General features: G+C 40.0%; 2 protein-coding genes across 3 annotated transcripts in view; both read right to left on the bottom strand.

Moving 5' to 3' along the window:
• LOC114655349 (cholinergic receptor, nicotinic, alpha 1 (muscle)) overlaps window positions 1-12,141 on the bottom strand; it is a 156,799-nt gene that overhangs the window by 70,684 nt on the left and 73,974 nt on the right. The gene's annotated exons all lie outside the window — the stretch shown is intronic.
• LOC114656481 (acetylcholine receptor subunit alpha-like) overlaps window positions 8,150-12,141 on the bottom strand; it is a 77,844-nt gene continuing 73,852 nt past the window's right edge. The window contains exon 9 of the mRNA XM_051930669.1: window positions 8,150-8,301. Within this exon, the coding sequence (XP_051786629.1) occupies window positions 8,170-8,301 (132 nt within the window). The 3' untranslated portion in view covers window positions 8,150-8,169. The remainder of the gene's footprint in view (window positions 8,302-12,141) is intronic.

Genomic DNA, 12,141 nt, shown 5'->3' with positions numbered 1-12,141 from the left:
ACTCACTACAGCATACACCAATCAGCCATGACATCTAAACCACCTGCCTAATATTGTGTAGGTTCCCCTCATGTAGTCCAAGCAGCTCAGACCCGTCAAGCCATGGACTCCACAAAACCTCTGAAGGTGTCCTGTGGTATCTTCACCAAGACGTCAGTGCCATATGCTTTCATGCTTCATGGATCAGACTTGTTTTTTTAGCACATCGCACAGATGCTCAGTCAGATTGAGATCTGAGGAATATGGAGGCCAAGTCAACACTTTGAACTCTTTGTCCCGTTCCATTCCTGAACAGTGTGGTAGGGTGCATTATCCTGCTGAAAGAGGTCACTACCATCAGGGAATGCCACTGTCACACGTGGTCTGCAACAGTCTTTAAGTACTGTAGGTGGTACGTGTCAAAGCAACACCCACATGAATGTCAGATCCAGGTTTTCCCAGCAGAACACTGCCCAGAGCAGCACACTGCCTCCATACTGTTGCCTTCTTCCCATAGTGAATCCTGCTGCCACCTCTTCACCACATAAACAACACACACGCATCTGCTCATCCACATAATCTCAAAGAAAATGGGATTCACCAGACCAGGCCACCTTCTTCCACTGTTCAGCAGTACAGTTCTGACACTCAAGTGCTCATTGTAAGCTCTTTCGACAGTGGACAGGGGTCAGCATGTGCACTCTGTGGCTACATAGTCCATACTCAGCAAGCTGAGATGCAGTGTGAGTTCAGACACTTTTCTTTCATGGCCAGCATTTTTCAGCAATTTGTGCTATGGTTTCTTTTCTGTGGGATCAGAGCAGACAAGCTAGGCTTCGCTTCCCACGCACATCAGTGAGACTTGTTGTCAGCTCACCAGTTGTTCCTTGAACCACTTTTGGTAGGTACTAACCACTCCATCCTGGGAACACCACGCAAGACCGGCCATTTTGGAGATGCTCTTACCCAGTCATCCAGCCATCACAATCTGACCCTTGTCAAAGTCACTGAGATCTTCATGCTTGCTTATTTTTCCTGCTTCCAGCACATCTCCTTCAAGAACTAATATATCCTGCTCTTTGACAGGTGCCACTCCAACAAGATAATCCATGTTATATTTTCCACCAGCCAGTGGGTTGAATGTTGGTTCTGATTGGTGTATGGTGAACTTTTATCTCAAATTCTTACACTATTTAATTTATATCGTCTCAATAACTTGCATATGTGAGAGTGTACACGACGTTTGGGATGAGGGAGCCCACAGGGAAACCTATACAGGAGAATGTGCAAACCACACATGACCAACAACCAGGAATTGAATTTGATCTCAGGTTGGTGACAGTTTTAAATTCTGTGAGGCCGTGCAGACCCAATACCCTTCATATTGGATCCTCACCTAATTTGTGCTATGTGTTTGGGTTAGTCAACAGGGGGGTTATGTTTGAGCTTTATAACTCACTAGTTAGATCTCACCTGGAGTACTGCGTGAGGCTTTGCTCTCCATATTACAAAAAAAGACTAACTAGAGGAAGTGCAGAGAAGAGCGACTGGGCTGATTTAGAGGTATGAGCTATAAGGAGCTGAGGCCGAGTTAAAGAAAATGGAGATTAAAGATGGCATGATTGAAGCGTTTAAAATTATGAAAGGAATTATTCCAGTAGATCAAGGCTGGGTCACGGTAAGACATTTGTTAAGGGTAGATTTCGCAGAAACATTAGAAAGTTTTCTTCAAAGAACACAGGCAAATGGAATAAATTACAAAGCTGTTTAGCAGATAGTAGGACTTTGCGGACCTTCTGGACTCAACTTGAAGTTTTAGATAATCCTCAGCAAAAAGGATGGATGAGCTTGTTGGGCTGAATGGCCTGTTCTTGTCACAATTGCTTTAATGTTCTAATATACTGAAATATGTACACTGCACAGTACAATGAGATTTTGTCTTAAACATTATATACTAAACACATACAATGTACTGTTTGTTGATATCATATCTCATTTACTGCCTTGACTGTAACAGACTTGTAACAGTTGAACAATTCTGAGAAGTTTGTGAATTTGTGAGACTTATGCTGTAAATTTTCTGCAAAGCAGCACCGTAAAATGTATGTGTTTCAGTATAGCAGGGGTGTCGAACTCTGGTCCTAGTGGGCTGCAGGGTTTCATTCTAACTATTTTTCCTAATCAGTGTCCAGTTTTCAGTGCTAATTCATTTCTTTTCCCTTCATTTTAATAGCCGCATTTTTAAGAATTCAGTCCTCTGAATTGATTCAGTTCTTCATTAAATGACAGCCAAACTGAAATGAGACGTGAAAAGAGCCAGCAGATGACCAGCTAAACTGGGGCTTCAAACTCCAACCTGTCTCTTAATGAGAAGCTGATTCTTGTTGTTAATTAAGCCCGTTATTTAATTCCATGGCCTGTTGCTGTTCTCATTCTGCCACAGCAGACAGTTCCAAAACTGTTGATTTTTCTGTTTTTTCTAAGAACACTTGACAAATGTTTTGGTGACCCGGGAAACCAGCCTAACCGAGACCATCACCTTTCTTTATTTTCAGGTGAGCTAGTCATGTGGCGCCTTGTTTTGTGTCTCATTATTGTTTGGCTGCTAATAAAGGAAAAAGAAACAACTGAGGGGCCTGAGTCAAGCTAATTAAAACGAAGGCAAAAGAAGTGAACTGGCAGCCAAAACTGGTCACTAATGAAGAAGGTGGTTATAATGAAAACCTGCAGCCACTGCGGCCCTCCAGGACCAGAGTTCAACACCAATGGTATATAGCAGGGCTCTTCAACCTTTTTTCCCCTGGGATCTTTTTTTACAAAATAAAAATGGCTGAGAGCTACTCATGTTTTCTGACGTTTATTCTCATAGCTCATTTCAACCAAGACAAACTGAATAAGCTTGTTTTGCCTGAACATTTACAAAATGTCGGTGTCGACAACTAACTTTTTGCATTAAAACATCACAAAAAAAATATTTAGTTCACCTGCAAGTGCATTTTGTATGTCTGTTTGCATTTTCTTTTGTATCTCACACTATTGAATTAAAACATGGATGCTGTCAAAACAAAACAATGCAATTCCAAATACACAGATGTGACTTATTCATTTGTCATTTTGTTCCATGTCACTGTGTCACTTTATTCACAGGTCCAGTGGCATGTGTGACGTGTCTTTTAGTTTGTCAGATGACTGGCACTGCATGGAGTCAACAAGAGAGGCAGGCGTCTGGTGGAGTGGAGCCACTGAGGTTCACTCTGATGGAGTCATTTAAATGTTCGTCTGTCAGTCGCGTTCTGAAGTTTGATTTCATGACACTCATGTCAGACTCACAGAGGTATGGAGACCCAAACAAAGCAGACATTTTCAGAACTGCTTGGTGAAGATTCTGAGAATGCTGTTGAGACTTTAACTGCACATTATTTGAAGGTTTACTAACATATAATATATAAAATCCAATGTCCGTCTGTCTGTCTGTCCACTTTTCACGATTGAACTACTTAACAGATTTAGATCGGGTTTTTTTTCTATAATTTGCATGAACATTCCGGTTGATTTTGTGACTTCTCTCATTTCGCTATGTATCAGAGTTTACTTGCCGTACCGATTTATTAGTGCAAATCTGAGAAACACGCAGCAGGATGAGGGGAAGGGGCCCCCCTCACTCACTCGCCAGCTTTAGGGCGTGTTCCTTAACTCCACTTAGCGAGCGAATGAGAGAACAATTGAATTCAACTTTGTTTGATATTTAAAATAAAGTGTTACTTACTTAGGTCTTGATGAGTTTGAGTCCGGATATTCTCTTAAGTGTATGCCACATTACAATACAATACAATTTATTTTTGTATAGCCCAAAATCACACAAGAAGTGCCGCAATGTGCTTTAACAGGCCCTGCCTCTTGACAGACGCCCAGCCTTGACTCTCTAAGAAGTCAGGGAAAAACTCCCAAAAAAACCTTGTAGGGAAAAATGGGAGAAACCTTGGGAAAGGCAGTTCAAAGAGAGACCTTTTTCCAGGTAGGTTGGGCGTGCAGTGGGTGTCAAAAGAAGGGGGTCAATTCAATACAATGCAATACATTGAAAGATAGATTGCAATTCAGATTTTGGATTGTGATTTTGTGTTAAAAGGATTGTGATATGATTTTTTTGAATGGTCACCCACCCCTAATTTGACTAATGAAGTTTTCAAATTTATGTAGGATTCATTAACCCTTTGGTGGGCTACTTGGAAAGAGGTACAGGAGTCCCCTGATATACAGTATATATATTTCAGTATGCAGTGCATGCAATTCAGGATACAGTGTATGCTTTATTGTGTTGTAAATTTCATTTTAAATGGATAAATGACCATTTTTGCCAATTAATCTACACTCAATAACCCATCATGACAAAATGAAGACATGTTTACAGAAAGGTTTGCAAATTTATTAAAATCAAAAACTGAAATCTCTACTTCATACAGGTATTCAGACTTTAATTTGTAGCCCCTTTGGCAGCAGTTCCCGCTTTGAACCTTGTTGGGCAAGTCATTACAAACTTTGCATACCTGGATTTAGGCAGGTAATCCCATCCTTCCTGGCAGATTCTCTCAAGCTCCATTAGATTGGATGAAAAGTGTGTGCAAACTGCCATCTTCAGGTCTCTCCACACAGGTTCCATGGGATTTAAGTCTGGGCCACTCAAGGACAGTCAGAGACCTGTCCCACTGCTGTTCCACCATTGTAATGGCTGTATGGTTGTAATGTAAACCATTGCCCCAGTCTGAGGTTGCATGCAGGTTTTCTTCCAGGATCTCTGTATTTGGCTGTATTCATCCTTATCTCAGCTCTGACTAGGTCTCCCTGTCGCTGCACTCCCATAGCTTGATTTTGCCACTGCCATGCTTCACAGTAGGAATGGTACTATGCTGGTGATAAGAAGTGTCTGGTCTTCACCAGACATAGTGCTTGGAGTTCTGTCCAAAACATTTCATTTTTATAGTCTAGTCAACCAGAGAATCTTTTTCATCCTGCTCTTAGAATACTTTAAATGCTGTTTTGACAAACTCCACTCGACAATAAACACCTGGCTGATGGAGTGCTGTTGAGATGTTTGTCCTTCTATCTGGCTCTGCCATCTCAGCAGAGGACTTCTGAAGCTCTTGACCCAAGTGGTCAAGGCCATTCTTGCCTCATTACTCAGGTTGACTTGATTGCCAACTCTGAGGATAATAATAATAATAATAATATACTTTATTTATATAGCGTCTTTGCTATGCTGGTCCTCATTATTCCAAACTTCCTCCATTTCGCGATTATTGAAGCCACTGTGTCCCAGAGAACACTCAAAAGCTTCAGAAATGGTTTGATACCCGTGAACTGATCTGTGCCTCACCACAATTTGATTGCAGAGGTCTACAGAGAGTTCCTCAGGCTTCGTGGCTCAGTTTTTCCTCTGACATGCAGTGTGAATTGTGGCACTGTAAACGGAGGAATCAGTCAGTCTGTCGAAGAGAAGTAGAACTGTATTCTCCTTTAGATGTTATATACAACAAACAAGAATATATTCAGTATCATACAAAAACAATACCTTAAAAAATGGATATCAAAAACATTACACGTTATATTTCACAATAGTTGCTCCAACTGTCTGCTGTTATTTAATGTATAAGATAAATTACTAATTTAGTTAAAATGGTTCATGCTGCCCTCTTCCTTACAGAATGGCAGTATTAATGTGGCACTGGTGGAGCTCACTCATGTAATTTTAGAAAATATTGTATTATATAAAACCTTCATTTGTCATCATTGCTACCTTCTGTAAGTAGTACGTTCTAAATTTTGGAACCCATGGAGAATACAATCAGACACACCACTCTCATCTTTTGTAGGCGATAATTTAAAATTTGATGAAAATTGTGATTTTCATAAAAGAGGAAAGGCTGTAAATTGGCTCTGAGGAAGAGAATAAACTCATCCTAATATAACCAAATATTAGAAACAGGGGGGTAAATAATTAAGTTTAAATTTCAGCGCTACTACACTAGGATTCCCCATTGTACCCAGAACTGACAGATAACCTCTGTGCTGGCACATTATTCTCAGACTCTTCTGTAATAATACAGTAATCCCTCCTCGATTGCGGGGGTTGCGTTCCAGAACCCCCCGTGAAAAGTGAAAATCCGCGAAGTACAAACCATATGTTTATATGGTTATTTTTATATTGTCATGCTTGGGTCACAGATTTGCACAGAAACACAGGAGGTTGTAGAGAGACAGGAACTTTATTCAAACACTGCAAACAAACATTTGTCTCTTTTTCAAAAGTTTAAACTGTGCTCCATAACAAGACAGAGATGACAGTTCCGTCTCACAATTAAAAGAATGCAAACATATCTTCCTCTTCAAAGGAGTGCACGTCAGGAGCAGAGAATGTCAGAGAGAGAGAGAGAGAAAAAAGCAAACGATCAGAAATCAATAGGTGCTTTTTGGGCTTTTAAGTATGCGAAGCACCGCCGGACAAAGCAGCTGCATGGAAGGGAGCAATGTGAAGATAATCTTTCAGCATTTTTAGACGAGCGTCCGTATCGTCTAGTGGTGCGAACAGCCCCCCTGCTCACACTCCCTCCGTCAGGAGCAGAGAATGTCAGAGCAAGAGAGAGAGAGAGAGAAAAGCAAACAATCAAAAATCAATACGTGCTGTTTGATCTTTTAAGTATGCGAAGCACCGTGCGGGAAGCATATCGCTTGACAAAGCAGCAAGGAAGCCCAGCAAGGAAGAGAGCAATGTGAAGGTAATCTTTCAGCGTTTTTTGAGGAGCGGCCGTATCCTCTAAGGGTGCGAACAGCCCCCGTGCTCACAATATTTTATTTAATACGTAATACAGTAATCCCTCCTCGATCGCGGGGGTTGCGTTCCAGAACCCCCCGCGAAAGGTGAAAATCCGCGAAGTAAAAACTGTATGTTCATATGGTTATTTTTATATATTTTAAGCCCTTATAAACTCTCCCACACTCTTATAAACACTTTCCGCACAATTATATAGCATAAACCCTTTGTATTCTCTTAGATATTAGGTAAGATTCATTGAAATTATGTATGTAAACACACTGTTTATATACAGTAAAACCTAAATATTATTTTAAAGATATCGAGCGTCTCCGATATCACATATGTTACAGCCATTACGACAGGCAGGCCACCAGCAATAAATACTTACAATGCAAGAAAATTGTATACAGTAAAATGTGTGTACAGTGATACTAAACTATGTACATATAATAAGTACAGTACGCAGAAAATTAATTATGTTACTCACCAACAATGACACGGCGACTTGTCCGATAACAATGAGTTTAATTTTACTGCACAACAAAGGAGAGCGTTACAGCTCTTCTAAAGGAGCCTCTTCAGGCGATTGTGTAGCACCGCAGTTGTTCTTCTGGCAGTCTTCAATCTAGATCCCTAAAGCAGATTCCATCTGGACTACCGCCTTATTACATCCACTTACAACTCGTTTTACGCCCTGGTTAAAGGACACTGCGGCCATAGATCTTAAATTCTTTTCCTCCTTTTTAAATAAAAAAGAATCGTGGACTCATTGATTCCGTAATGGCATCCTGCAGCGGTGTAGCTGTTCCCTTCTTTCAACATATCCAAAACTTTTACCTTTTCGGAAATCGTTAGCATGTTCCGTTGGCACTTGGGCATGGACTCCTGAAGCAGTAGCAGAAGCACGCTGATGCTGAATGAGCAAGACAAGACTTCCTGGTTAACGCAGCGGAATTGAATTCTGTGCTCCGTCGCTGAGCCAGTCAGCACACAGGAACTTAACTGCATGCTCTGATTGGGTAGCTTCTCAGCTATCCGCCAATAGCGTCCCTTGTATGAAATCAACTGGGCAAACCATCTGGGGAAGCATGTATCAGAAGTAAAAAGACCCATTGTCTGCAGAATCCTGCGAAGCAGCGAAAAATCCGCGTTATATATTTAGATATGCTTACATATAAAATCCGCGATAGAGTGAAGCCGCGAAAGTCAAAGCGCGATATAGCGAGGGATTACTGTATTGTAATTTATTTAATATCAGCATATTATTTTGAAAGTTTGGCTTTCCAAGCTTTTCAAAACTTTACAATAATCCAGCAATGTGCAGTTTAACACCAGGAAACAAAGGGAATCAGGGAACCCCCCCACCAGCCAAAAGAAACTCTTTATTCTTGCATATTCAGCTCAATGATGCGCCCAGCAAAGACGCCCAATGTGCCGATGATACAAACAAGCATGAAGACACAAAGCAAGATGTGATCAAGGACCATTGCCACAAACTTCCACTCTTCAGCTGCCTGTAGGAGAAGAAACAGAATTTTAAGACAATATCATAAAATTTTTTTTTTTTTAAAAACTACCGGCATAGACATCCATTCATTGATTCATCGCCTGTACTGGTCCACTTCATGGCTGTGGTGTTAAGTGGAGTCTATCCAAACCACACTGGGCAAATGTCATAAACAAAAAGCCAATTCAAGAGCTTATTACCTGAAGCTTAATGAGTAATTTACGGGGCTAGTCAAAATTATGTTAACACTAATGGTACTACTATGTATATACTTATATCCAATTTTTGTGCCACATATGGTACATATGTTGAACATGATGGCGAACAGGTTGAGACATTCCTGTAAATCATCTTGTACATATGAAGTATGTTTTGTGAATAAATTGTTTCTGCCATTCAAATGTTAACATAATTTTGACTCACCCTGTATATATCTTGCAATGGTCAAAATGACCGCATCACTACGTGGCAAAACAACAGCAAACAGCATTTAGAGAGGCACTGTGGTCTAGAAGATAAAGTATGCGTTAAAACACTGCAACCATATTCAGGTATGGCATGTCTGGCATTTCCAGTAAGATAGTAATATTAGCTTACTTAGACATGCAGTGAGATGCTGGGTGCTTTGCAGCCTCGTCCATGATTTTGCTGGAGCCACGTCAGTGTCATTTAGCACACATACTGTTTCAGGTACACTGAAGACTGAAAATGACATCTCCTTCGGCTCTTCTATAACAATTGGCCTCCTTTTCCTTTTAAATGCGTGTGATGGCACAGCTTTTAGTCAATAATACATCCATTATCTGAACCTGGCTTATCCAGGGCAGGGACCCGGGTGAGCCAGAGCCTGTACCGGTAGTCGTTGACTTACAACCATATTTGGATCTGACGGACTGGTCGTAAGTCAATCTGGATGTAAGACAGACAGGTATATGTATTCAAACCTGACCATATGTATAGTACTTTACAGTAAGTCCCTTGTTTGTTTTATATCCTTTTTTATCATCATTCTTTGCACATTGCATAGATTTTGTATCATTTTTTTGTAAAATATTTTTTTATTATTTTGTTTGATTACTACTGTTGCCTGCATGGGTGCCGAACCTTTAACAGCTTCACAGATCCTTTCTTTGTCTGTGTTATGTTACGTCATCATGAGTGAGGAGCCTCTCCCAGTGTTCATTGTGTTAACTGTGAGAGGAGGAATTCTAGCAGTAGAGTTGAAGAACTCGTATGTTTTGTGTTTTAACATTTCAGCCTGTTAATAGTAAATATTAACAGATAAAGGATTTCAACATAGTTTCACTACCTCTGTGTGGCGGTTCACAACAGAGAAGCTTTGGAGGTTAACCTGATCCTAAACCAGGACACAGCAGTACATCGTGTGCGGTGAACACAGATTATAGTGGGATAACTTAAAGTCCCGTGCGATCGCATTATCTTCCTTTCGTCCCTCATACTGCTTGATCACCTTCATTTTCGTGTCAAGATCAATTGCCTTTTTTCCTGTAATTGTAACATAGTTGAATACCGCTGCAGGTAATAAACTGAGATCAAGATGAATGAGTCATGGCATATGGAGCTGGTGTGGCGAAAAAAGTTGTTTGCACATGAGATGCGGTAGCGGACGTAAGTCGAATGGTCATAAGACACATAGGACATAAATTGTCAACTACCTGTACCAGAAATCATTGAGTGCAACGCATGAACAACACCAGTTTGACTTCATATTTTGCCGCTCAATTTTTAAGGATGTAGCTGCCATTTTTTTACCACAATGTTAATGTGTTTACATGTGCCTCAATAACCCAATTATTCATAGAAACCTGATTTCTAAAATTCCATTTAAACCCTTAATTCTGATTAAAGAAAACGGGTTATTGGCCTTTGAGAAACCGGAGGTACATTTCTCTGTGAATAATCTGATTATGTGGCCACGTATGTATACCCATAACCAGGCTACTGTTAAGGATTTTGTAGTCTGTGCAGGCCCGTAGTACTCTGTCAGGCTACGCACATATTTACTACGCATGTTCTTTCAAGCAGCCGTGGGGAGAATTGTCCACAAAATACATTTCTAGAGGAAAATGTTTGGGCGATCACATTATTCATTCTCTTGGCTGAAATATTCTGTCTCAGTATTTCAGAAATTGCTAAATTTATCTGGATGAGGTGAACGTACAGAGCTAAACTCTGCAACACAATCTCCTGAGCAGTTGGGTAACAGAATAAAAGTAACGCGCGTTATATAGTCTGATTACTTTTTAAAGTAACAAGTAAACTAACACATATCTTACTGAAGTAAAAATACCTGGGTTATTATTATCACAGAAGCACTGGGTGTAAGGCAAGAAGCACACATACTGGTATGCTGGTTCTTTGCAGGGTTCCATCGCACAGCCAAGCAGAAAAGAGTTTGCAGTGTGTAATCTGGTAACAGTAACTTAAAAATAAAGCATCAATTTGACTAAAAAAGAAAATTATCATAGGCGTCTTACTTATTTTCGGATTCATGGTGGCCAATTATGACTTTTTTTTGTGCAGTTTAATGACAATTATGTTTTGCAAAGGAAAGCTCCAGAAGATCACTTGCATATATAAATGCAGATTATTAAGAAACCAGTTTTCTGACTTAACTGGGTTTATTCACCATAACCTGACTATGTGTGTGTGTGTGTGTAAATGCACTGATTGAGTGCAACAGTATTGTCATAACTGACAATGGCAGACACCACAAACAGCCAGCGGTAACCATGTTGTTCACTTTTACTACTAGCCCAGCGATTTTGTTGAATGCCAAAGTATGATCTGGTTTTACAGAAAGGTTTTTACCTTTGTAACAGGTTTTATGTTTAAAAATGTTTATAACACACATTTCTCAGCTCACACACAACACATATTTATGTTTAACAGGTGTCTTCAGAGGAGACAATTTCCATCATGATCCCAGGCCTTCTGTCCCTTGGATAAGGTTAATAAGTGCACTGTAACTCTTTGTGGTTTAAATCCCTAACCCTACTCTGAGTTACACCTTCAAAAGGCCGGGGACTGCGTTAGAATTTTTCAAACTGAGTGAATCATCCCAAGTTATCTATCTATCTATCTATCTATCTATCTATCTATCTATCTATCTATCTATCTATCTATCTATCTATCTATCTATCTATCTATCTATCTATCTATCTATCTATCTATCTATCTATCTATCTATCTATCTATCTATCTATCTATCTATCTATCTATCTATCTATCTATCTATCTATCTATCCTCTTTCAAGCCAAATTCACTGAGGTTTGTCACATATACTTTATATGTCTGGCTCTGTGAGATTAGGTAGATATCAACTATGGAGGTGCCACTCTTCTGCATACAAGAGTAAAGTGGTCTACTGTGCAAAGATTTAAAGTAGTGAATAGCAGAGATTATTTCAGGGTGTTTTAAAAGTAAAAGAATCAAAGAGGTTTAACCCTAAAAAAGACAAATGATATGCAACCAGAATGAAAACGTGAACTCATAATCACTAAAGCAGGCTCAAAGTCAAACATAAAACTTCAAAAACTGTAAAGAAGTTGCTAGAGAAACTAGTTTCCCTAGTCCTTCCATCATCAAACCTAAACATGTGACTCGGTCTTAAATTAGTGGCTGCCACGAACACATGATCACACCCTATGGCATCGTTTTTTCTGTCGGTGTGGCTGGCATTTCATCCGACTCTGCTCCTTTGACATGTGGAGCGCCACAGGGCTCCGTTCTTAGACCTGTACCTTTCTCTTTATACAGGGTGTAGCATGAAAAACTGAACCATCTCTGACTCCAACGTCAACGTATGTTTCTTAGCCCATACAC

This window comes from Erpetoichthys calabaricus, chromosome 8, assembly GCF_900747795.2.
Source record: "Erpetoichthys calabaricus chromosome 8, fErpCal1.3, whole genome shotgun sequence".
In the NCBI taxonomy this organism is placed as follows: domain Eukaryota; kingdom Metazoa; phylum Chordata; class Cladistia; order Polypteriformes; family Polypteridae; genus Erpetoichthys; species Erpetoichthys calabaricus.
This window is presented reverse-complemented; position numbering and strand designations above follow the sequence as displayed.